Here is a 27,646-nt window from a genome sequence, read left to right as displayed (position 1 = left end):
TATAGTGAAATAGACTATTTTATTGCTGCACACATGCTTACACGTTTCTTCTTAAATATAATGTTGCTCTGATAAATTTTACAATCTTTTTATCTCAGCAAGTGGCTAGAAGTAAATAAAAAGGACAGAGGCAACAAAACACAAAAAGGACGCTGGCAACAGAAGAAAAATCAGAAGGTTTTTATTTTGTGATAAAATCATTTGCAGCAAGAATAAAGTGAATTCAAATCTAAGTTTGTCCTGGCTCATCTTAATTAGAGAGCTTGCCTGCATGCTGACCATCTGCTTATGCATGCTTTTGGATAGCCCTATTTTGCCAAAAGGGATGGGGGGGTTAAAGGATCCCGAGTAATTGGACAATCTGACAGACCTCACAGATGTGACCACTAAGTGCACGCAGACAGATGAGGCATTTGCTTGGAAGCCCACGTGGACTTGCACTGCTGGGGAGGCAGATCAAAAGGCCACACTGACCTTTCCTCCCACATGTACAACTGCAGCCTCACTTTCTCCACGCTTAAGGACGCAGGAATGGAATTATTCAAGAGCAGCCATATGGAAAACGCTTCCCAGCACTGCTGCCACTCCTCTGCCTCCCTCCTGCTTTGCCCATTGCCAGTGTCCATTTGCTTTAGCAGCTGAGGCATCTGCAGAGAAAAGCATTAGCACATTCTTTGGTAATCCTGCTTCTGCATCTCGCTCAGTACAAGCAGAAGGCAAAGGCCATGTTCTGTTCTCTGGTGGCTCCGTGCAAGCCTTGTGCAGGGATGTCAGAGCCACTGCTGTGGAAAGCCGACTACTAAGTTGTCAGATGTGGAATTTATGCTGGAGGAGTAGAAGGGATGTGATAAACTAAACATCCTGCTTATGTTCAGTGTCATCTTCAGCCATGTAGGGAGGAGAAACGCAGGGGAACTGAACCAGCTGGGTTAAGCTGTTTCTGTATCAGGCTTTCATAAGCCTGACAGCATGAAAACAAGCAGTTCTGCTTTCACCCTTCTTTTCTAAAATATATGGGACTTCAAAGTAAAGCTTTCCTAATAGCCCTTCCCCTCCTCAAGTTCATGGAAATGCTTTTATCAGTACAAGTTGGGCTGGGCTCTTTAGGGGTCCTGTCAAAGCCACACTGAGCTTAGAGATGGACGTGTAGGTACATTCCATAGATCACACAGCAAATGTACAGCTCTCTCCACGTCACCAGCACACTCCTGCTGCTTCCTGCTTCCACACAGCAACATACTCCTGCAGGGACACATCTCTTCCCTCACACTAATATGGCAGCAGAAAACAAACCACAACAGTTCCTTGCACTTCCTCACAAGCATTTTGAAACAGAATTGAAGCACGCCCTGCTTGAACTTGAGACTTGATCTGCAAGAGATAGCAGTTAAACTCAGATGACAAAGTGCACAAGCATCTGGGGTTCAGTTATGTCAATGAATCTCATCCCTGCTCCCCCCGCCCCAGCTCTGTCCCCAGCTTCTGTTAAGTGCAACTCAATCCTGTCACATGATTTTGCCGAAGTCCAGCTTCCCCCAAGTACAGTGGCCAAAGCCCAGTGTTTCATCCTCACTGCAACTGAACCCACTCTGCCTAGAGCAGGTGGTGCCCAGAGCCTGCCCACAGCCTTGCCAACAGCTTCAATGCAGGCCATGTACAGGCAGCTGCCACCACCATTACAGAAAGGAACATCCTGAAGCTGCAAGGGATCCATGTCCAGTTCCCACATCACACAATAAAAGCGCACCTGACACAGATTATTTCAAAATCTTGCCTCACAAAGTGACCGAACTGACAATATGCAGTGGTAATGGCAGCCCAGTGCCCCTGCAAGATTCCCTACATGCTTCACTCAGTGCCTCCTCTCCCTCCCAGCGCACAGCACGGCAAAGCACACCCAGCCTTGGAGACCCTCGTGACACACCATTCCAGAGACGACAGCTCCGAGGGCAGCCTATTTGGCAAGACAAGCTTTATGCAGGGGTACTGCCTGCTGATTAGTGCTAAGGAGAAAGAACATCATTACCCTCATTAGGAATCCAGGGAGACAACACGAGATAACACGACCTACTGCAGAACACAGATTCAAAAACATTCGTTAGTACAAACAGTGAATTTCCTGGAGAACAATGAAGCTACAAAGCTCAAGGTTGAGCAAAGCTAGAAGGCTGATGAGTGGGACAGCAGCCCTGTGAGGCCCCAAAAGACCCCTTTTCCTTTTAAAAAGGATTTCCAGTGCCCTTTCTTCCCTGACTCACCAGCAAGTCAGCTTTGCTCTACCACAATGGACAAAAAGAAAGGGAAAAGTGCTGTTTCTGAGAAGAAGGTGTTTCCTTCCTCTGTTAGGAAGAAAAGGGCTGCTCTCCCTTCTTTTGTGCATTGAAAGCTACTGCTTTCTAAGAATGGAAGGACTCTCGTCTCTACTGTATTCCCAAAGATGCCTGTTCAGAAAGTAAAGCTTTTTTTTCTGAGTACTTCAAAGCAATGAAATGCTAGGGAAGACTTGGAAATTATTTTGTTTTGTTTTGTTAGGGTTTTTTCATCTAAGAACTAAAATAGCAGGTGAAGACAGTGCTTTCTACATAGCCAAGTACCCCTGTGTCCCTGCTGGGGAAGCACTATCCACCTCTGCCAGTCTTAAAATGCTGACAGTGACAGTGCTGACCTCCCTTCTCATATACTTATTTGGAGAGTTTAATCCAGTTTTCTTCCTCTGCTGGTGGTAATTCAACAAATATTCTGGCATGAGCCAGTTTCAGAAGTGTGTTGTTGGGCAACAGAGCAGGATGGGTCCTAACCCCAGGCAGCAGAAGTCCCCAAAACAGCTCCATCACCACCCCCCAACAGCTCACAGTCTCCTGTCTGCACTTTTTTCTAAAAAGGAGCAGCTACGATTTGGGATGAGCTCTGGGAGCTACTTCTGAAAGGAGAAACAAAAACCAAAATAAAACCAAACACAAAACCAGAAACGCAAATGTCCAGACATAAATAAATTAAAAAGAAATCATGCCTGAAAGTGGATGGGAAGGAGGACAAAGAATGAGAAGAGGAACATTCAGACTGGGATGTTCTTGCACTCTGAGCCAACCCAGTGAGGGCTACGCAGGCTGCATATGACAAGCAGGGCTTGCACTCATCAGCACTCAAGCCCTATACTGGCCAGGAGGTTTTCCAGAGCTTCAAGTTTCTGGTTGGCTTCCTCAATGGCACTGTAAGTCTGCACGTTGCTGGTGATGTGGAAGCGGATGTCATCGACCAGAGGAATGGAGTCAGTCTCCTGCCGCTCCTCCACAGCCTCCGCGTTCTCCTTCACAGCAGCCGCAAACTCCTCCAACTCCACCAGCTGGACAGGATGGACAAAAGAACCATTAGGAAGACAAGAAGACAGGTAAAGAGATATAAACGGTTGGGATAATGGTCTCAGCCACTGTTAAAGGATCCCAGAGAAAAAAAAGGAATGCTAAGGGTACATGGAGACCCAAATCTTCCTACATCTCCTCCAGACACCACTTGGAGATGCATCTTGCCATCCATTCTAAGGATACTCCAACAATACTCCAACAATAAACAGTCACAACTGTAAGCAATCTGCACCTCCAACAGCACACTGTAACACTCTCTAACTAAGCATCCCTAGCCTTGGTACTGGGGCACGTGAATATACACAATATTCCCCAAGAAAGGTCCTCAGCAGGAACCAGGAGATGTTGCCAGACACTTTGGGGAGAAGTCTTGTAGCAGACAAGCCAGTGGGTGCGTGTGCCCAGTTCAGAACTAGGAGCCATAGCTGACTATCCTCCCACAATGACTCAGCCCCACCACCACCAGCAAGGCAGCTGCTCTGCTCTGTGCCCACCCTGACAGAATTGGGTCACCCATGAATGATTCTCCATCAGGTTCCCCAGGAACATGTGGTGAGCTGAAGGGTGAGAGGCAGCTTCCGTCTGTCTGCGCTACTGAACTGTGCCCACTGAACTCAGCAGGTTGCTGAGCTCTGCTCTGCTACCACACTGCCAAAATCTCTCCCTGCTGCCATCAGTGCATCTCCACAAGATGCTGGCAAGGGCTGATGTCTGAACAGCTGGGGTGGCTCTGTCTGTGCCAACACCCTTAGGAAGGCACATTGCCAGTTCTGGGTCCAAAGACTCCCACTCAAGCTAGAGATGGGGAATGCAAGGGGAACACACAAGTAAAGACCTACCCCAGCCACTACTTGGGACGTTCAGCAGCTTTTTCAGAAGCCAGAACCTCAGTGCAAGCTATGCACTGAACAAAGTAACAGCCCCAGAATCATTTCCTTCACTGTTTTCACATGCCAAAAATAATTTCACACCTTTTAAGCTGTAGGTGAAAATGTTACATTCCCATGCAAACTGTACGAGCCATTTATAAAGATCTGCCTCAGGTTAAAAACACTCCATAGATTCTAGTTTATCCATCCATATGGCCACTTTCTCCACAAGTCCTGAAACTTCAAGCTATATAATCACTAAGGATAACACTTAAATGGAGCCCCCTAAAGAAAACTTCAGTGTTAAATTCATTACTTCTTGCTGTTCAATAGCCAATTTCCCCTGTGCAAACCCCTAATATTTGGTTTGTCATCCTGGAGATTACAGATCACATCAATTTCTCCTTTCTAGAGCATTATGCCAGGAAGAACTACCTCCAGCAAACACCGAAAAACATTTCCTGAACAGACCTTCCCTGCACACGCCATTGGGTTCTCCAGGCTGAAGCTTGTGTATTCAGTCAACACTCTGGGCACAATGACTGACAGTTCAGTGAAAATCACTTGCCCCTGGTACTTGCAGAACTTTTTGGGCAGGTTTTTCACCCCACAGTCCATAGCGATGTGCTAGACAGCCACCAGCATGTGGCTTTACTGTGGTGACATCAGGTACTGCCACACTCCTCCTCTGTTCTAACTCACCATGTGCTTTGCTACTTAACTGCTGCACATTTTCAGGAAACACATTAATCCAGAGCAGGCAACCATTTAGTACAGACCAAAGTACAACCATAAAATCTGTTGTCTCTATGGCTCACTGTGCAGTTAGATTTATGAGCACATGTGGTCAGTGCCACAGGGAGTGTTTTGGTACCTTCTCAATGATCTTTGCCATGTACTCCGTGCACTGGTCCTCCAGCCGGGTCAGCTGGAACAGCTTTGCGATCCTCCAGATGCTGATGATGTTGTCCTCATCGAGGATCTGGGCCAGGGTCCTGCCACACAGGCGCTTGAGCCCAGGCAGCAGGTACATGTCTGCCACACACAGCACGTCATAGGCGTTTTCTGGGGACAGCTGGTAATGAAAAAAGGAGAATGGTTCTACGGACACAACTTCTCTCTGGCAAACTAAAGTGTTGTTTGGCCCATTACTGGACAAGTGTTAACTAGTTGGACTAGTTAACTAGTGTTAACTACTGGACAAGTTGACAGGAGCTCAATCTTTCAGGCTGAGTCTCCTGCTCCTACCACAGAGGGGTTCAAAATGCAGCAGGAAGTTTCTCATGCTGCATATAACCCCTGTAGCTAAGCACAGGGCAGTGCTGAAACACTGCAGTGCACCTGAAAGCTGGCTCCTAAGAAATGCTCAGCGTGGCAGTGGAAGGAGATAGCTTTTACCAGACGTACTTCAAAGAGACAAACAGAACAGACTGGCAGGACAGAGAACCTTATCCCCACGTTTTTCCTCCCATTTTATACTGCTGGACTCACATCTTGTGAAAAACACGCAAAATTCTCTTAAGTTCCTTGCTCAGACTGGCTCTGCTAACTCAGCCAGCACAACCTCCCTGGCACAGGGGTACACCCAAGGACAAAAAATTGTACCGCAAATAAACTGTAAGTCAGGCCCAGCCAGGTAAGGAACATATTTCACACATCAAATACTATTGGAGCTTTAACAGGAATTCAAAATGAATTAAATTCATGCATTAGATGCTCAAATTTGAACTATTGTGAATGGCCTTTAACATTTTCAGGTTCTTGAGCTAGAGAACCACCCTCCCATTTCCCTCTTGGATACTTGCAAGTGATCTGAGGATAAAAATGCTGTAGATAATGCTGGAGAAACCACCTCCAGCTTCACTCAGTCTCTTCCCCCTGGCCGGGCAAATCCTATTTTAGTCAGCCATCTGCGTCACTAACCTGGAACTAGAGCCTCTCTGTTCCTGCTTCTGTGAATTGCAAAGAGCACAGCTCCCCACATCCATTTTGACAGCAGATCTGCAGGATGCAGCATGCCCTGGCCGTGGAGGAGGTGAGGTCCCTCGCACTTAGAGACCAAACCACACTGGTCTGGATTGAGCAATGGTAACTGGCTGCAGCGTGGGCCACTGCCGTGATAACCAGCCAGCAGCAAACACACTGCTGTCCACATCTACACATGTGGTTGCTCAGTTGCTCACTCTGACAACCACAAACAGCAGATTATTTCTTCCCCCACAGCTGTTTGCACCCGTGTTTGGAGAGAGCTCACAGCAAGTGCCTCAGCTGTGTAACACCCTGCAGCAGCTGTGCAGAAGAATGCAAGATGTACAAGAGGCACACCACGAGGCCTGTATGCACAGTGGGGTAACAAAGCTCTTGGGGTTATTAATCAAGTGCTGCTTTGTCCCTTCATAAGCTCCAGGAACCTCAGGAGTTGGAGGCATTTGAGTCAGCAGTATTGATGGCTGTAGCCCCCAACTGCTTGATCAAGGACAAACCTGGCAAACGTTCCTGCAAAAGCTGCCCTTGAGCCCCCACGAGTATTCTGATCAGCAATTTCTCTTTGTGCCTGGAACCCTTTATGTCCTCTGCACACACTCTTCCCCACAACTGCAAACACTGTCACTACTACGTGGCAGAGAGACACCATAAATCATTTGGAAAAAGAAACATGCAATTGAGAATGCTGATACTTGATTTGAGAATTGCAGGGCAGGGAGAACACTCCATATGTAAGTGTGGAACTTGAGCTATATTCCTGTTTTCCTGACCATTTTTCCTGGCAGTTTCTCATGAGGGGTGAAATGTCTGCAGAGGCTCATAGCTTGGCTGCTCCGTTTGAAACCCAAGGTTTCATTCTGCACAGAAACCACATGAGCAAGATCCTTTCAACTCCTACTCGTTGTTGGTCTGTCCTCCAGCTTCCAGCCCAGACAGGACAGCTGAGGCACCCCTCGGAAAGGAATAGCTGTTTGGAAACATCCTTCCTGTGAGTCATCACGAGGAGGGCAAGCAGACAGGAGAGGTGCAAGGGAACAGGGTCACGCTGCGGTGCAGTCACAAGTTCACAACCCCAAGCAGCTTCTTTCCCCCTCTGCCTGCCCCTTCAAGCACGTGGCTGAGGGAAGAGTGCAGACAAGTGAAGGATCTGCTCTCTGGCATACCAATGGCAATCCAGCCCTTGCTGCCTGACAAACATCTCTCCCTACCACTGCCTGGAGGTGAACAGCTCAGCAGAAACAAGGTCACAGCTGTGTGCACTCCCTGCATGTGGCACCTACCCCAGAGCACAAACACTGCTTGGGAGAAGTGACACTGGCAGGTGCAGCAGCGTCTCTGATTGTTGCCCTAATGCCAGAATGTGTTCTCAGATCTTGTAGCAAGATCTTGCTGAAAGCATTTGCCACAAAACCAAAGCAGGAAACTAATTAAATGCTGCTACTTGCTGCACCTTCCAGTAGGCTGAAAACTAGGTGGGTTAGGGCCATTTTGTTACTGCCTTCAATACTGAGCACAGCAAGGCGTTGGTCTCCCAGAGGAACCTCTGCCTACCCCAGCAATAAATAACTCTGGAAATAATGACTTGCTACAAATGGAAAAGTAGGCTATGATGCCAAGAGTAAATAAGCAAAATCCCTCAGCCCTTGCACATCTCCAAATGTGTTCAATCTGCCATCTACTGGCAGCTGCTCCCCTTATCCTGCCACAGAGCCAAAGAGGGAAAGCTGCAACGCCCTGCATTTATCATGTCAATGAACAACGTGCAACCTAATTTCCAGATTTTTATTATGTGATAAAAGAATAGGGATTTGCTCATAAGCATCACGCACATGAACTAAACCCCTGCCTGGCTAACAGTACGTCCCAGTATGTTGGTTCCTGAGACAAAAGTGAGGTAGCAGAGTAGGTCAGCGGAATTTAAGAAGACACCCCACCCCCACACCCCCCCCCACACACACCCTGCTCCAGATGTTGTAGAAAAACACTGCTGAAAACATCTCAGCACTAACCAGCACAGAAGGAAAGGACCAATGGCTGGTCTCACCTCTGTATCATCACTGTAGATGTAGTAGAGGACCCGGATGAAGATGTCTTCTGAGATGTTGTGGAGCGTCACCACAGGGATGCTGGGCTGTGTCTGCAGCTCCTCACTCTCACTGAAATGGTCTTCAAGGAGGGCTTTGAAATAATCACTGCGACCACAGAAAAATGCCTGGAGAGGGAAGAAAAACCAAAACTCAGTGTACCAAATCAAAGGGCACTCCCAACTGGCTACTGGAGCAGCTGAAAGATATTTCAGAAGTTCAGACCCCGTAACTCTGATTTTCCCTTTATTTTGAAGCTACATCTCCAACATTTTTCCATATCTTATTTCTATACATGCCTACTCTCAGAACAAAAAACACAATTTGCAAACTTAAGAGATTTGAAAATAGCATGACATTAGGGCAGGACCTTGAGTTGGAGGTTGGATCTCAAAATCTATTCTTACTGCTGTTCACCTGCAGATCAAAATTCCACTCTCCAGACACTGAACTCACAAGTAGCAGGAGATTTTTCAGCTGTGAACGCTGTAGCCAAATCTATAAATTTATCTACTCATCTCTGCAAGAAAGGCAAGGTTTGCTGCTTGGTTAAATGCTTTAAATGTAGTTTTCCAGCTGCAATAATGCTTTTGGTTTTGCAACTGATGAGGCAATGCTGCTCCTGCAGAGTGTATCCAGCATAAAATGAGGGGGGGCACAGGTAGATCAGAGTCTCAGCAAAAGGGGAGGAGAAGGAAGTAGAGCAGAAGCACATACCTTATGGCACAAGAAGTTGTAATCTTCCACCCGGAAACACACATCAGGACAGCTGTTAAAGTTGTCGGTGCTGTCAAACGGCAACTCCCCAAAACCAACCTAGGAAGAAAAACCAGAAACCCCTGCCTAAAACATTCATGCTTAAACACGCTCATGGTCCCAAGTTTGGACTCAAGGAGGAAACCACCATTCACCTATTCCTTCAGCACAGTGCAGAGCACCAGAGATGCTCTGAACACAGATTTCAATGTGAGGAACTGGAGAACTTGCACTCCTGGTAGAGGTATTCCTGGTACAAGTTACAGCTGCCTCTGTTATCCATGGAAACCTCGTGATCCTCTGGAAAGTGTTTCTGCGCCATTTAACAAGGCAGATAGCCAAGCAGGGCATGTAAGAGGTTTAGGACTAGCCTTTTACTGTGTATATGTAGTAACATATAGATTACATTGATGTATACACCAGTTTGAAATGGTTTGGCTACAATTACTGCCTCACTTGAATAATCCAACATTGCTAAAGCATATTTCAGATTTCTGCTTTGATTTGCAGCCAGAAACAGTGTTGTTGCAGTATTAATACTCTAGTGAATTATTTTAACACCAACACACCTCCACCCAGTCCCACATGCCAACCATGACAGCAGACAAACACAAAAAAGAATCTGTTGGCCTTATGTTACTTTAAAGTGACACTTCCAAATATTTTCACTTTCACCTTATCCTATATATAGAGTAATTAAATTGTAACAAAAAAAAAAGTTTATATTCACAGTCATGTAACCAAGACAATCTCTGGAAACAAAAGTTTCCCCTGGTTCTTCCTTTCCAAGCACACGCCCCTGAGCTATCTGGGCAGAGGAATTTATTCCTGCTCTGTCTCATCCAGGAAAACTACACCCAAGTTTGCACCTGAGAAAATCCCAGGCTGACCATAAAGATCAGTCTCACAATCACAGACTACCTAAGCACCATTTCCAACATGCCTGCCTCCATCCTGACTGAAAGCAACTGACCTTCAGTTTTACTGAAGAGCCAGGTGATTCCTCCCTCCCGAGCAGCCTGCAACAAAGACACAGCCTGCAACAACAGACTGACTTGGTGCTCTCAGCCAAGCTCAGCTCACGTGCAGTGAGGTTTCTCACAAAATAGGTTCTCGGATGTGGCAAGGCATCAAGCTGGCAAAAACTCACACCACCAGTGAACATGGCAATCTGGACCCATCTACCAAGCCCTTTGTCCACAACAACACTTGGCAGCTTCTGATTCCTAATCAAAGGATAAGCCCAGTGACATTCAAATCGTGCACATGGCTGTCATAGTAATGCTGGCTCTCCATAGCACCTCTCTCCTTCGAGTCCTGCTCCACTGGGAAACTCCTGTTCCAGAAGAGATGCAGCAATTCAAGGAGTGCTGCCCACATGATCTATCACCTGCTTTTCATACAGCTATAACAGAAAGGGCACCTCCAGCACTGAAGATGAGATCAGATTGTCCCATCTGTAGATCTTCCATGCTGCTATTTTATTGTTATCTGTGTCTCATGTTTCAAGGCTTTGGTTCTTGGTTCCAACCATGGTCTGGGGACCTGCAGTCTCACTCTGTGCAATGCATTAAAAACACCAGCATCATGATCCAACTGCCTGCTCTGTTTGCCTTGCTGCTATCCCCACCCTGTGTGACAGCTTCCATGTCCTCTCCTAGAAATTCTGACATGACTTTGAAGGCTACAAATCTGGAGGCACATCACAGGTAAAGCAAACCCATAAACAGGCTTTGATAAGATGCCGCTCTGTGGCACAGGAATTGAGACAAACTCCTCATCTCCTACGTGCATCCCTTCTTTGCTCTCCTTTCACTGTTCAAAAGTAAATATCTAAAAGGAATCTATCCCTCTGGAATGGACACTGGAGTTTTATTTGTCTCAGAGTTTGTCTCCCTTATTACAAACTCTTCTGGGTTAAATTTTCTGCCTCTAGCCTTGCCTGGTCCCCACTCTGATGCTCAGGTTTCACAGAGTCATGTCCAATTCTACTATAAAAGTAGGTTTGTGTCTTTGTTTCTCCCATTCTGCATGAAGTGGCTTTGCAGAATTTTCCCTTTTACTTCCCTTTCAAGCCTCAACTACTTCTACTCTCCTCCCTTGTCATGCTTGAGGAATTCAATATCCCTTTCAGGATCTCCCTGCAGAAAATTGGCTTATTCCTCCCACTACCTCTATTCATACAACCTTCTTCACATGCCTCTGTCCAGGCAAAGCACAGCTGCCAAAGTCAAGTATGCTGCCCAGGAAGCACAACACAGTCTAACCTATGAAGTGTAAACACATTCCACATAACTCAATCACCACACAGAAAAATTCTCAACACTCTACAGCATAAGACTGCTTGAACATTCACAGCATCTTCCAGCCATCACATATGGAGGATCAGGTCTTCACCGCTACAGATTTCCTATTAGAGCTTAAATAGAGATGTTGCTGAAGGCAAAAACATACAAAACAAATCAGTGGCAGCAATTTGTACCTTGGCCAGATTATCTCAGCAAGAAAATTGTAAATAAATTACAACACAAAATACAGGGGTTAGTGATCCAAGAGAAGATTAGCAGCTCATAACCAGATGCAAGTGGATCGGATACAAAAAAAAACTAAACTGGAAGCATGTTGTAAATAGTTCATTAATCTGCCTCTGCCAAATGGGCGAAGCAAAGCACAGGAGTAAATGCCATGGACAACCCCAGTACACAGGTGCAGAGTCAGACATAATGGATCCCATCTACTTGTTTCAAACTGTTCTTCCTACGCATTGCAAGACTTAGTTTTACCCCAAAAGTGAAAAATGGTCACTTTTTGGCAGCCACACCAACTGACAATATAAATAAAGAGCAGTATTTATTTCGTGGCAAGCTCTGATCCTTTTAGGTCTGATTTCATCTTGGTTTGGAACGTAAGATCTCAGTTAAAAGGTAATTGAAAAACAATCACAAGAAAACCATGTGCCTACAGTCTCATATACTGGAAGCCCTAGAGTTTCTAACTCAGAGGTCACCTGGCAGACATGAGATGAAGAGCCAGGCAGGCAGACAGTGGGAAGCCACATGGTTTTTGACAGCTGCCTGGTTTTTCATGATATTTGACTTAATTCTGTCACTACTAAATTTTATGGTAACAAACTGAGGAAGCAGCTGTTGTGGTCAGAAAAATCCTGGCCATTGCTACATTAAAACAAAACAAAGACCACAACCACACTTGCAAAAACAAAACAGAGACAACAAACACACTTGCAGAAGCAAACACTGAAAAACACAAAAAAGGCTTCCAAGCATAAACAGGAAAGAGAAACAAGTTACCAGAATTATAAACATGTTTAAGGTTTCAAAGAATAGATAGTTCTCACCCTAGAAAATAATAATGAACTGTAATTGGATATCAAATTTTCATTATTGTTTTACACTACTGAACTATGAAACTGGGATGCACAGTTTCCTGCATCATTCAAGTATCAAAGACATTACATGCAAATTATTTGTTTATATTGAAACAGAAAGCTGTACAAATCCCTATTTCATATAATACGGCATTACATGACATGCAGCAGCTACAAATGTTTCTTGCCAAATTATGGAAATTCTGGCTTTTATCCAGAAGCCAAATACCTATTTTGTTCTGCATAGGCTGGAAAAAAATAATGGATGTTTCTCTTGAGAACATGAATGTTTGTACGTGACTATTTAGTTATCCCTGACATTTTAAGTTACATAGTTTGTATGCTATTCCTTGTATAGCAACAAACCCTGGAAGAACAAGGATGTGCAATGCCTCTGTCCCAGAAAAAACATGCCTAATTCACAGAATTTAACAATTTGGAAACATTAGGATGAGATATAAATGGCATTAGGATGAAGAGCTACAAAAAAAGTACCACAAAAAAAGAGAGAAAAATTAGAATTTTATAGAATTTATCAGGGTTAAACAAAGCATCTACCTTTGTGCATGGCACACAAATTCTCTAGTGATCAGATGTGTGCCCATGTCCTCTTTACTTCTACAGCCATAACAACTCTAATGCTTGCTTTCATTCTGATCCATGAACGCAGCAAGCAAACCACAGCTCACAATTCACACTGCTGTCAGATGATTACATTATTGCAAGTTTCCTATTTTCCTTCCAGCTCCTATTCTACATGAAAGAATTAAAAAGGAAAATGTTTCTAACCCTCTAGAACAGCCATTAAGGTCTGGAAAGAAACAATCAAACAGGATGTATTCTTTTTATTTGTGAAGTGACTTAAAAATTTATGTAAATCTCACTGTTTGGGGTCCTTTATGCTTTTTTTAATTCCTGGGCATGTAGTCTGAGGCTTACTTATAGTATCACCTCCCTTTAAAACCTGCAAGCATACAGAAAAAAAATATTGGAAGCCACAAACAAATGCACGGTTATTTGGAGGAGGCAGGCTATGTAGGAAAGATTTCTGTACTGGTAGTCGTAAACCTGATGGAGAAAAACTCCCTCTATAAAGAAATATGTCTGAAAAAAGCCAGTACAAAACATATTAGTCTATTAAGGTAAGAAACCTTATCCATGTACCGACACACACGCGCTGTCTTGCACCAGGCAGGTCTATTTGGCAGGGGACAGAAAGAAGAAAGGCAATAAGCTGTGCTATATCACTCAGTCATACGAACTCTGGGCATGGCAGCCACCTAAAATGAGTCCACATTATTAAATATAGTGGTTGGTATGAGAATGAGGGGGAAAAAGGGCATATATAAGAGCAAAATGAATCTGACGATGTTACAGAAAACACCAGATGCAGGGAGAATAAAGACCATTAATACTTATCCCCATTCTTCCACAACTGGGAGAGAAGATCCATATATATGATCCTAATTAATAAAACTGATGGTATTTTAACACAGTCATCATCAACCTGGGGGGCTATTTCTAAGGGTCAAGACATAGTCAGGAAAAGCAGATCTATTTCCAGTCAAGTTAAATTCTCTTCAGAGGGACTCACATTTCTGCTGGAAATACTTTGAGGGTTTGAAAGCACCTCTCCACTGCATGGTGTCAGTCCCCAGCAAGCCACCTTCCACCTGCATGTCCCTTTGGGTACCCATGCCTGCTGCTAAAACACTTCTAATTCTCAAGAAAGATGGCACAGAGAAGAGCTGAGGGTCAACTCTTGTCCCATTGCAGTCACTGGGGAAATCCCCACCAACCACATGAAAAGGGTTTTATTTACAAGATCCCTGCCGGGGGGGAAAATCCAAGGGGAAGGACCAGCACTGACAGCCCCATTAAACAATTTTACAGCATTTCCCAGCAATAAAAGCCTTTCAGCACTTGGAGCACAAGAAAACAGGCAAGCACTAAACTCTAAATGGCAAAACACAACGGAACACACGGAACACAGGTGCCCAGATATCCCAGCCCCATGGAGAGCAGAAGGAGTAGAAGTGCTCCCTACCCGCAGTTCGGCTGGCAGGGCGCAGTCTGCCAGAAGAGCCAGATCTTCCTGCAGCCGGCAGTTACCTGTGGGCTCAATCGTCAGCACTTTCACACAGGTCCCTGGCTTGGAAGAGACTGGAAGAAGCAAAAAAAAAAAAAGAGAGCAGAGATGCCTAAATTCCTCTATAAACATTCTCTCCCGTTTAGATAAGAGACACTCCAGGAAAATCAGTATTGCCATGCGGCTTTTACTGCAAAACACACACGGTTCTTCTACGTAAGCACACACTCAGCACCCCTCAGTGCAGCTGGTGAGCAGGGCTAGAAGGGGATGCACGTATTGTTGTCTCTCCTCAAACTTCCACTTAATTCCTTATGCTGGAATATCAACTGTGGGAAACACAAAGTTGTCACAGGCATATTTCAAGCCCAGCTTGCTCCATGTCATCAAGTACAGTTGAGGACCGTGGATCAGGATACCCTCATCCCTATAGGAGCCACTCATACACTGCCTTCCCCAGCCAACCACCCCTACTGCTGACAGTGTCACCTAAGGTGAAGCCCATGCCAGGGAGTTCTTAGTCAAAATTATTCTGCTTCCATGCCTCTCTGCTCTGTCACGTGCTCTGATGGGTCCTATTTCAGCTGTTTCAACTTCACTGAAGGGAACAAAGGGATTTCTTCCTGTTTAGCCAATAAGTTCTGCATGCACAAGTCTGTCCTCTACTCTCTATCCATGGATCCCCAAAGCACAAAGACTCCCAGAGCACCCGGACTGCTGCATGTGCCTGTGTTCTCTGCAAACATTAAATAAGCATCACTACCACCAAAGAGCTCAAACAAATCATTCAGAGACAGCAACTTCATTTGCCTTTTTCAGACCTAGCGTGTCTTACTGTCTTGCCCTATCAGCCTACTCAATAAAACAGCCCAATAAAGGGAAAGCAAAACATATGATCATACTTCAGCGGCCTTGCTATGACCAAAGTTCCCGTGGAGCTCACAGAAGCCAATCTTAACTTCAAACAAACAGCAGCTCAAAGTACACCCTGCTGTTGTGTTGCAATACCACCACCAGCACAGCCTTTCCTCTTTCTGGCCACCTCTGTCCCTCAGCTCCCCAGCTCAGGTTTGTTTCCAGGTCAGCATGGTTTGGGGTGAGGACTAGAACACATACGATGTTCAAGAGTCCCTGGTACATACAGAAACTTGTGAAAAAACACAGAGTACCACCAGAAAATGCAAAGTTGTGGTGAGGAAGGCTTGAGATGCTGTTGGGAGCCAGAGAGATGCAGAGTTAACTATGAGGCATTCAGAAAAATTTCTGACAGGTATGATTCATGGCATTAAAACCCCTCACAGGTGAATCACGCCACCTTGAGACCTCATTTCTCCTGACATTTTGCGCAGCATTACATGAGCTCCATCAGATGACTCCATCGGGTCGTGAGTGAAACAAGACCACAATGTGCCACAAAAGAAGTTCTCCACCCCCTCCTCCACAGCACTGCTGCACCCTTCAGATATGCCAGCACTGTACTTCGAAATAGGCTGCATACCCCAGAGAGATTACTGGAAAGAGAAGGATAATCTACCAGGACAAAATAGCCAGGTACCAGGATTGCTACACACAAAGCTCACCAGCAAGGAGAAAGGCTACCCTATTAGCATGAAACACTACCCTCAGATAGATGACTTCCAAGGTAAATAAGCCAAGAGGAGACCTGGCACCAACACAAACCAGACTGAGTGCATTTTCTCAAAGAGCCCTGTCCACTTACAGACCAGCGTGAGAGAAGCAAATTTCTCACTGTGAAATTAGAAATTCTTTTTGGCAGAGAGAGTCATTTGTATTTCTGTAGTGCTTACTGTAACAGTCACCAGATCAGTCAGGCTCTCTAAGTGCTAACGGACCCAGCAAGTTTTAAGCAGTAGTCAAGGCAAAGAGTTCTCTTGGGATCCACAGAGCATCTGTGCCCTTTCACAGCGACACACAAAAGAACAGTGATTTGTCTGAGAAGTAAATCTATTCAGACACTGCATCTCTCAAATACAAGGGAACAACATTTGGTATCACACGCAAATCTTTCCTAACAGAGACAACAAAAATCAAAGTGGTGAAATAGGAATAAGCTGTTGGCTGCAAGCAAGCAGTAGGGGTCATGACCTTGTTGCAGGAAAGAGGAATGAAGGGGGTTCTAAAAACAGCAGCATAAACAATGCAAGGAGCTCGAGGGAACAACCCAATTATGGCTGAAGTTGAGAATGGAGGATTTTTTCTTTCTTCCCAATCTAGCCTGGCTGCACAGCACTGAACATCATCTACCACTTCATGAGCTGCCTTGGTTTTATTGCTCAATACTTCTCTGTAGTCTTCTGTTTAAATTGAGCCAGTGCAGCCACAAAAGCCACACCAAACTCCCATCTCAAACCCTTCAAAATGATGCCACACTCAGATACATCCTCCTCCTAATGCCACAATCAGCTATAACCACAGATTCTGTACAGCCGGTGTCTCTGCTACAAAGGCAAGCATGACAAACCTTGTTCTCACCCTCTTTGCCCTAAAACTTGCTGAAATAACTGCAAAACATTTAATTTCTAATAGATATGCTTCTAAAGAAAGGATTATGGCTTAATCTGGACAAACTGTTTGAGCTCTTCCAAACACTGCAATAGTTTTTTCTCATTACAGTCACAATACACATGCGGAGGAAAACAGACAGGCATTCACACACCCAAGTATATCTCAGGTGAAACAGAAGGCACTGGGTCATCCTCTTCCTAAACTGTCTGTGCATGCCAAGATACTAAGTGCTTTTGAAATACTGATTAACTCTAGATAATGAGATTGCAGAGACTGCAATTATCCAGTGGAGCTTCAGAGGCTTGAGTGTTGTTTTCACGTTTCAACTTCATAATACAGATGCAAGACATGGCCTCGCTCTGCAGACCTGAATCAGATGTCTATTCCACACGAAGCACTTTGAGCAGGCAGAGGTTTCTAATGCACTCCAAGTAATGCTTTGTCAAGTGCCAAACACGATGTGATCTAAGCTCTTCAATTTTCAACTCCTGTAAGTCTTACATACATTAATTTCTGCAGAATCAAGTTTTCCTGGCTTCCATATGAGATCTGATATAAGAAACAAACTTTTAACACACCTATCAGCAGTTCTGTCTACTCCTTTGAATTCAACCTGCCATAATAAAAATCAAGCTTAGTATTTCCATCAGTGCTTTACACCACCCATTGAGTATGTCTTCTGTCAGGCCTAAGAAATGAAGAGCAACTGTTCCCATCCCAAAGAAAACAGAAATTAAATTATGTGTCTGATGCCATCCAGGAAATTTGCATTACATTTCCAAGTGCAGCTTGTATCAGAAACTTCCAACTAACCTGAAACTTTACTTCATCATTTTCCTTTTTAAACCCCACCAAGAAGTCAGCTTTCCTGAAGTTCACAAATTTAAGCACCTTATTTTCCTCCCACAATACAATATAAGACTTTAACTAGATGAATTAAGGTGGAATGGTCGCCTTCAGTGTCTCAGCTAGATCCTGGGAAAAGAGATAAAAAGGAAAAAACAGATCTCCAGCATCTCACTGAATTACTCTGACATCAAAAGGTGCCACAAGATAATTCTGTTACCTGATTGTCTGAGTAGCTTTTATTTTATATCCGTTCACCACTCCCCTTTTCTACCACTTATTTAATACAAACCAATATCTTACACTTTTTGTAGCGAGAAACCAAGAAATCCATTTCTCATCTCTTCAGATCCATGTTTACATTTGTGTTTACATGGCAGAAATAAGACTTATGATACAGCTTCTGTAAGGACTTGCACCCTGGTCTACATGGGAATGGCTGCACCTCAGTGATCTTGTACCCCACCACCACCAAACAACTGCATGTGCCCAAGGGGAGACATACACATCTTCCATGTGATTTGCAGATGAGGAATTTCTGGAGCCAGAAGCATTCTCTCTATCAGTTGAGCCCTGCAACTTCAGGAGGCTGAATAATCACAACTGGTATTCAAAAGGGAAAAATGGAATAGTTAGACCCTTACCTCTTAGATCAGGGAAGAAGATGCTATTGACTTTAAAGCCACAGACTGGAGTCTCTTCTCAAACCAAAATTAACATGACTGAAGTAAAGGATTTAACTCAGAGCATGGAATGATAATCAGATGTTTTCAGCCTGAAGGTTTTGTTACCTGATTATTTTTTTTTTACTTTATGACTAACACCACTTTGCCCTACTTGTGCTGTTTTGATTCCTCTTCACGTGTCCCTTAGCTTGAGCTAAAGAGATGATGATAAATTCCAAGTGTTGGGTTTCATGCAATAAGCTCATGTCATGATTAGATCACAAGCTATTTGGATAACAAAAAGTCCTTAAATAGAGGATTGTATCACTTGAGGTTTGGCACATCCATGCGTTATTAATACACACACACTTTCAGAAATACTTCTCTGCTTTTAAAAGAAGTGTTATATCTCCCTCTGCACCCGTTTTGGGCCAATTATCAAACATTTTACTTTGGTTAAAGGTCAGATAAACTCAGAAAATTACTTTTAACTGTACATATTTTATCACCCTAGGGATTTAAACAAGCTCTCTGCTAAAAGCAGAGCAACCACAGCAAAGTCCTGCTACCACTATAATGAAAACACTCAATACAAATGATAAACATGCATGTGTCAGAAACCACTATAGCTGCTCTACAGAGAGGCCACGACTGAAAACTATCATGCAAACATGGGAATTCCACAACAGAATCATCTTCTGGAAGCCCCAGGGACACCATGAAACATCCACCATCACACCTCCCTGTTTCTCCCTGAAAGGGCACACAGGCACAGCAGAGACAACAGCAAGTAAAATGCTTACCAAATTCATAGACTTTTTTACATTTGGTCTCCAAATCATCGATGAGGTCCTGCAGCCGACACTGCTTGGCTAACCTCTTGCAATCATTGACATATTCTACATCGATATCAAGACGACCTGTCAAGAAGGAATGCAGTCAGCTCTTTTAACCCATGGACTTAGGTATAAAAATGGTAAAAAATTACAGTCTGAAGACTTGATGGCACAGAAATTTGTCAGTTACACTCCTCACTTTTCAGCATGCAGTTGAGACTCACTCCCACATACTAAGACTTGGTACCCCACTACCCACTTATCAATCACAGTCTGGCATTTAATTCACATTCCCACTTTCCAGGGTCTATCCTAATAGCTTCATTAGAGAGTCCAAAGACCAAACAGGCTATACAAAACACGTCTAATTCCTTCAGAAAAGGAAAAAAAATAGCAGCACAACAGCAGCAGGCATGACTGCCACCATTGGCTGCCTGGCTTTGGGTAAGAAAAGACTTTAGGCTCACAAGTTGTCCTCCCAGAATCTTTTACAATCACTGAAAACATTACAAGGAACATTTCTGAACACGCTGGACCGGGGAAGGAGAACCTTGCAGGAAGTGTTACTTTCTGGCACCCCCTCCTGGCCTGAGAATAGTTCAGCACTTAGCATACCTACAATACAACACTGGGCATTTTCAGAGAAGGTTTGGGATCAACTTCTGTTCAAAAAAAAAAAACTAGAGTGTAGTCAAAGTGTTCAGCACACACTGCTCAGGTCTGCCAGACTGAAAATGTTTTATGTGGGAACCTGGCTTTACCTTCCTTAAGTTAAAAATACATTCTCCAAATCCATCCAACCAATCAACCTAAGCTGATTTTGTTTTTAATTGACTGTATAGTTACTGGTAGGAAAACAACTGGCAAAAGGTACAAACAATTTGGAAGAGCAGGCGATTGCTCACATTCTCCCCTTCTGCCAGCAGGGAGGATGTGTTGGTGACTGGTGCACTCTAACACAGCTAAGTGTAAACTAGTGCTAAGTGCAGCCTGGGCCACTCAAACAGTGCTATGGCAGGGGCACAGAGAGCTGCCCTCCTGCCATGAACACATACACTAGAGGGTAAATCATTTACCTGTGTATAGATACTGCAGAAGAGCACCAAAGGCTGCTGGATTAATCTAAAAAAAAAAAAAAAACAAAAAAAAAACCATGAGAAAGTTACTGTTAGAATTCCCATAAACTTAATAACAAGCTTGAAACGTGATCCTGAACAGTCAAAAAAACCCCACTTAAATAACAACTCACACACTGCACCCAATTTCCTTGCTCCTCATGCTGCCACTCCACCTGGCTTACACAGCTCTTTACTGTATCAACTGATACTAATCCCCCAAGTGCCTCAGGGGACGGGACTCGACTAATGGAGGTGCTCCAAAGACATGGTTGCAATACAGACTCTGTAAAATCCAGCTTTACACTGGTCATAAACATTTCCACCCCTTCTTAGTATGAAAGGAAAGACTTGTTCTTGCACAAAGAGGAAGGAGAGCAATGTCCAGAGAAACTGGAAGCATGTTTGTAAGAAGAGGTTTTGCACAGCCAGAGTCAAGAGAAACGTGCTGGGGTATTGGTGATTAATGGATGGAATGTACTTATGGCCTATTTAGTTATTACTGCAAAGACAACAAAAGGGACTCAATTAGTACCAATTATGGAGGTGATGTTTTCACCACAGACCACCTGTCCACCAGGAATTAGAAAGACCTAACTCATCCCACAAAGGGGTCGTGACACAGCTGGCAGATGGTAACAGCTACCTGGTACTGCAATTAAGATACGTGACAGAGGGAACAAAGGGGAAGTATGCAGTCTGCAGCCTTTTGTTATCTACATAAGATGCTATTTTAGTGCATAAAGCCCTTCTCTTCAACTTGGGTCATTCTGAGCTCCAGAAGTTACTCACTGTGGAAGTTAACCCTCAAACTGTCTTTCCTACTCACTTTTCTCAGGTAGTTGGAACAGTAAAAGAAAGGAAAGAACTGGAAAAACAATCCTGCTCACCAGTGGATGCTTCAACACTATCATATTTTTCCCCTTCCACTTGGTCTCAAACATCTCTGCAAAGTAGGCACTGCGAGCGCTGAGGATGCAGCGATGGGCACAGAAGGATTTGCCATGAACAATGAAAACAATGTCGCTTTGGTAACCCTGCTCCAGCAACCTGTGAGGGACACACAGAGAATGAGACAGGAGAGAATGGAGCAAAGCTAGTGGAGGACACGGTACAATTAGGTCTAAATGAACAAATACCTCTGGGCATTGCAGTCTCTCCCTGACCAGTGAGAAGGTCAGCACTGGGGCTGGTACTTCGTACACTAGACTGGGATCTCTCCCTCCCTTTGATAACTTAAAGAAGTTTTGTTAGTGCAAGAAGGCTGGAGAAAGAAACCTTCCCGCCTTAGGGGACCACCTGAATGCAGGGAACAGATTTTAAAGTGGAACTAGTTGCCCCCAAACACATCTCTAAAAGTTAATTCTGCTTTTAAATTGTCAGATGACAAAAAAGCTCTGCAGAAGGACACGCTTTCAAAAATAATTACCCCACTACAAAGTAAGGTGCAACTTTCCTGCTCTCTGGGCACTATCAGTGTGTATACTCTAACCATGCAGCAAATAGGAGAGGACTTGATGTCACCCACCCCCAGAAGAAGGAAGGATGTAACAGGTATAAAAAGCAGGCAATTACCACATCAGAGGTGAAGCATTCTTTATGACTGCATGACCATACCCTCCTCCTTTAAAAGGATAAAAACAAGACTGCTTCTTCTAGAGTTTACAGTAACCATCACCAGTGTTTCCTAATGCCAATCACCCCTTGCATATATATCCTCACAAACATCCCCAAGAGGTCGAAACAGGTGGACATCAAGCATAATACTTCTTCTAGAGAGCAGGGCTGGTGCACAGAAAGGTGTGGGGTCACACAACGAGATGATGTCAGAGCAGAGTCTTGATTGCTGATCTCAGTCTCCTGCCACTAGAGCATCCTTCCTACTAGCATCTTGCCCAAAACCAAAAAGAAGCCTTATTTTTTGTCCCCCCTACTGTTGCCCTTTGCCTCAATTTTAACACAAGGTCTGCTTGGAATGAGAAGCAGAAACCAGCATATTTTAGCTCAACTCTGCATCATCTGAGCCACAGAGTCACCAATGCAGCAATAAATCATCCTGCAAAATTTTACTTCCCTGAAAGGCAGAATCGGATTCTACTCAGATAAATGAGTTTCCTTCCTTCCCCCTTTCCCCACAGCTTCAGAAATTGGGACTCTGTAGTAATGGAAAGATTGTCAGATCTTTCTAGGACTTACTAACTCTCCAATTTCGAAGATACAAACGTTGAAACCTTGTGTGGTTTTTTACATCAGTCCAATGGGAAATAAAAAGGAAAAAAAAAAAACAAGTCTGTGCAATAACATCAGAACTATCAGGGTAGAGAAAGAGCAAGAAGAAAAGATTGACACTATTCCTCTACTCCTGAGCAAGTTAGGCTGCTACTCATGGTCTAGACTAAGACTACAGTGTATGACAGGCAACTTTCAGAAGTATCTTAAAATTAACAGATTTTAATGAACAAAAAGAAAGAACCAAATGCTGTCACTATGAGTGAGTTTCAGACTTCTTGAAGTGCTCTATATTTCAGAAATGAGAAACCTGTTATCAGTATTGAAAACCTCTGCTTGCAGTCTATAGCACCTTCAGGCCTGAAATTTAATTTCAGTTGACATATTATCCCAAATTGCTGATGTGGTTTTAGTGATCTGATTTTGGTTTGACAGTCAAAGATGACAGCTTAGTGCTTCTGAATTATAAAGACCAGTTTTCTTTGGCTCTGGAGTCCGTACCTCAGTCACTGGAGGCTATATTTTATATGCACACATACCTGGAAGTCATCCCTTTATGGCACAAAGGAACATCCCTTAGGAAGTTCTACATGCTCAGGAATGAGACAGAGTTGCCTTTCAGAGCTGCCCTTAGCAGAGAGCTCAAATATCCAGGTTAGCAGCTACGGAAGGATGATGGAATGCTCTGCACATGCCTCATCTGCTTACCTCTGCAGGAAGACATCATAGTAGTCTCTCCTCATGCACTTTGCTGTGATCTGTTTGTACTCCTTCAGCAGACGTCGGATGGTGTCACTCAGGGCTCCATACAAACAACGCTCCCCATCAAAAGTGTTGGCCTCACATTTCGCTCCTGCAAAACCACCACAGGTATGTGCCAGCAGGCACAGTGAAACCCTTCTCAAGTGTCCCCAAGTGGTCACTAAACGAGTATGACTTCTGTCTGGTGACATGTTTCACTGTGATCCCCTGTGCTGCCGAGCATATTTACAAAAACTAAGCTTCCCTCACATGTGTACAACCTAAAGCTGTTGTGCCACAGCCAAATCCCTTTCTGAAGATGTCATGACTCATTTGTCATAAAATGACCTGGGTACTAAGCCTCTCAGCATGGCTCCAGCAGTGTTCTGGGAAGACAAATCTTACTTTACAAAGAGTATGATCACTTACTGGACTGTTAACAGCTCCTCCTAAAAAGCATTTCTGCTTTGTATAAGGCAGGAGATGCCTCTATAGGTTAGACTCTGCTAGAAATTTGGAGGGCATTTGCATTTTGCTACTTTAGAATTACAAAAGTGGTTGATTAAGATGCTTTGAATGCAGTAAAAAAGACAAACCTTCTGAGATCTGACTCTGCACTCTGAATCCTCTGCCAGAACATCATCACACTCAAGGGAATTTGGGTGCTGGGAACCAAATGGGCAGGCACTTGGCCTGGATTATTCATCTTGCTGTGTCTGAGATTAGCAAAATCCCTTGCATTTCACCTTTAAATCCTGCTTACAAAGCCAGGCTATCAGAACAGTACAAGAAAATTTTACAAAGACAATTCTTCATATGAAGTATAACCCTTACATCAGCATTCTCCCAACAGCAATGCACCCTCAAAAAACACCAGCTGTGATTTCAGAAAGTCATGCTGCCTTGAGCCACCATAAGAAAGTTTCCCTTTCTGTGCATTTTCAGGATTTCAAGCGAATCGAGAAATTTCAATGAATTTCAAGAAGCAAATTCAAGCAGCAAACGCTGGCAAAAGGGACCATGAAAGTGTGTCCAGGACTCCCACGGTAGCCTGAGATCGCTGATCAGATGGTTTGCGGTAACAGAAGTTTCCACAAGGGACAGCTAGAAGGATATTCAATCCCAATGGATCGATATGGATAAAGATACTGCACCCATAATCAGGACACTTTTGCTCACCATTGGCTAGAAGATAGCGTACAAGCTCCTCATGTCCACACAGGCAGGCGTAATACCTGACAACAACAAGAGAAAGAAAATCAGATACAGCAGGAAGCAAAATTCAGTGTCTAGGCACACCAAGGTACACACACCACAGCACTGAGAGCATCCCTGAGAAGCTTAGAAGATGACTCCTCTTAGGAATAAGGAGTTGCTACTGAATAGCACAGGAGTCTGATCCCAGCAACAGACTAAGCAGGATCTGTTCTCAGCACTCCTAGGCACTGCAAGGAGATCTCAAGGTCTCAATCTAGGTCCTGCATCTTCTGCTGCACCACCAGCTGCCAAATCCATCCTCGTTTTAATGGAGATCATTTCACGGGCACTCAGCAATTCTACTGAATTCTCAAAAACACTCCTTGCTCCTTCTGCTGTCTGACTGCTGCACACTGTGATGAGGAGGGAACAGCACTCACTGGATGTACACCAAATCCACTCCTCTAAGTCCTACTTAGGATGAGTTTTGTTTTCTCTTTTCTAGTCTGAGCCTTTCATGATTCTCTTTCACAAGCACCTCAAACAGTCCTACAAACTAGGAGAATTCTGTAATGTGCGTTGCAGCAGCCAAATGTTAGTCTGCATTTACTTTGGGAAGTTATTCTGTACTCTAAATATACTGCAGATGTCTAAATGCACTTTGGAGTTGTGGGGAGGTAAAAAGCTCACACCCTGCTCCTCAGCAGCTGCACAGGGATTCTTCACTACCTACTGCATGTTCAGAGCCTTGCCAGACACACTGTGACCCCACAGTCACTTTGCATTTCATCAAGCCACGCCTTCACCTGAAAAGAGATACTAGAATGCCATAGACTTTGATGAGGAAATAGTCTAATCTAGCCAAGAACAGAGTGCTTAACCTAGGTAATTTGGTCACAAAATGAACCACCCTTCTGAGCATCACTACAGCAAGCATCAGTCAGATGAGGAGATAAAGACATACTTAGCACAGCACTGGCAGAGAAGAGAAGCAGAACTATGTAGCCAAAGCTCCCGAAAAGCAGAACCTGAGACATTTTGTAACAGTGCTCGTGGCTGCTGCTGCTGAGAGAGCAAAGGAGCTCTGAAGGCCCTGTACCCCACCCAGCCAGCGCTCCAGGCTGCAGCACTCACAGGGGTGTGCTGTCCCATTTATCACGGACATTAATTTCCACATCTCGCTGTTCAAGAAGGTATCTGGAAGAAAAGGGAGAGCAAAGTCACAACTTCTTGCAGCTGGTCAGTCACATTCTCCTCTTTCAAAAATGTAACTTTGAGTTCATACAGGAACTTCCAAAGGTATGACAGGATCTTGCACTGGATTTGGGGAGCTGTCACCTACAGCTGAAGGGGTATCAGTCAAACCTTCGACCCAAAGAATGGTGTTCTGCAGCATGGTCTGGTAGCTCCCTTCAATCTTAAGTGGTGCACATGGGGAAAGAATGGAATCAAACCCACCCCTAACAGGTCAGTAATCACAAAAGAAGCCTGAGCACTTTAGCAGTACCTTCTCTTTCTCCAACTGTGTTCACAGCCTGGATGCTTACAAATAAGTGGTCAATTCCACAAGGCCAAAGCTGGACTCCCATCCTGCTTTTCTGGACACAAGCAACAGCACCAGTGTCACTCCAGACTGCTCTGAATTCCTGCCACTTCCTTGTCCTGCACATTCAGGCTAGATCAAACGCTGCCAACCCTCCCTCTCTGGCATATCTAGAAGCCAGGCTTTGCCTTGCAGACAAATCTCCTATACAGCCTGGCTCTTGTTAGAGCCTGTCCGCAACAACTGCAACAACCACCTCTGCTAACCACACGCAGAAGTCCCACTCAGCCTTCATAAAGATTCTCAAGTTTGGGCTCTTTTATCACCCACCACATCAGTCCCCCCTTTCACTCTCTTCATCTTTCCTGTCTCAGACTCCAGGTTCCTCTGACCACATTCAAAATCCCAATGAACTCAGCTCCTTTCTACTCAGTCCCACGTGTTGCCCTGGCTTTGACAGCATTCTCAGACAAACCATTTCTCCATTATCACTTCTATACTGGTCATCTTAAACCTCTGCAAGGCCACCCTCCAGGCCCTTTCTTCTACAGTAAACTGCAAGCAATTTACTGCTTGCATGATTACAACCTAACATGATTACAAAAATCAAGCAGGATAAAAAGGTGAAGGAAAGTCTTACACTCAAACCATGAGATGCAGGAGAAGAGTCTGTTTTAAACCCTGGGCCTTTGCATGACCACAACCCTTCACCCTGCAGACAACAAGCCAATGCCTCCTGATCTAAAATCACTGCAGCTGAGCTGTGCTGCTTTGAGGTGAGCAAGACTTGACCTGAAATTTGGCATCCTGGTATTTCTCAGAGATTCTCCCACAGTCTACAGCACAAGGCGTCTAAACATTTCCACGACGATTCCTTCCCAGGGATCCAGCTTCCTACCAACCCAAACACCATTTGAGTAGAGAAACAGCAGCTGAAGAGAGGAGCCTTGTGCAAGGACATTCGCCACTGGCAGCAACATCCACACCCGCGGGTACGCAGTGACACTCGGACACCTGGCAAAAACCCCACACGAACCGAAGCACACCGGCAAAGACCCGGTGCACACCCAGCTCCCCGGGGTGCAAGGTGCACTGACGTCTAAAGAAACAAACGGCTCCCCTGCGAGAGCCGCCGGGGAGGCCTGGTTGGGCTCCAGGTAAACCCGTCCCGGCGAGGCCCGCCCGCCCCGGCAGGCCCGGCCCCGCAGCCCGGGTGACCGGCGGTCGGTACGGGGGGGACGCCGGGACTCGCTGCCCGCCCGGCCCCGGCCCGGCCCCGCTCACCGCACGCGGCTCACGTCGCCCTTCTTGCAGCTGGTGAACAGGTCGCTGGTGTCCATGGCCGGGACAGGCGGCGGGGCGGCGGCGCCGCATTGACGCGGAGGGCGGAGGAGCGGCCGCGGGGACCGGGCCGGGC

The 27,646-nt window shown here is 44.8% G+C and overlaps 1 protein-coding gene across 1 annotated transcript; it reads right to left on the bottom strand.

The window, feature by feature from the left end:
• Positions 1–27,646, bottom strand: ABTB1 (ankyrin repeat and BTB domain containing 1). Its single transcript, XM_032698989.1, has 12 exons — positions 27,514–27,646; positions 25,821–25,883; positions 24,669–24,724; positions 23,457–23,601; positions 21,410–21,569; positions 20,481–20,526; positions 19,372–19,488; positions 14,490–14,605; positions 9,019–9,117; positions 8,262–8,429; positions 5,106–5,306; positions 1–3,343 (listed from the first exon to the last, which is right to left on the bottom strand). The coding sequence occupies exons 1-12, from the start codon at positions 27,567–27,569 to the stop codon at positions 3,137–3,139; spliced, it is 1,434 nt and encodes a 477-aa protein (XP_032554880.1). The 5' UTR covers positions 27,570–27,646; the 3' UTR covers positions 1–3,136.

The sequence above is a fragment of the Chiroxiphia lanceolata genome, chromosome 11, assembly GCF_009829145.1.
Source record: "Chiroxiphia lanceolata isolate bChiLan1 chromosome 11, bChiLan1.pri, whole genome shotgun sequence".
NCBI lineage: Eukaryota > Metazoa > Chordata > Aves > Passeriformes > Pipridae > Chiroxiphia > Chiroxiphia lanceolata.
The sequence above is the reverse complement of the archived record's forward strand: the minus strand, read 5'-3'. Positions and strand labels throughout refer to the sequence as shown.

Bases quoted from the DNA above. Each gene is read 5' to 3' on its own strand.
- ABTB1 (XM_032698989.1), bottom strand. From the start codon at position 27,569: ATGGACACCAGCGACCTGTTCACCAGCTGCAAGAAGGGCGACGTGAGC. The intron at 8,430-9,018 runs GTATGTGCTTCT...TTCCCTCTCCAG, and splicing joins ACAACTTCTTGTGCCATAAG to GCATTTTTCTGTGGTCGCAG. The intron at 5,307-8,261 runs GTGAGACCAGCC...TTTCATTACCAG, and splicing joins TCTACAGTGATGATACAGAG to CTGTCCCCAGAAAACGCCTA.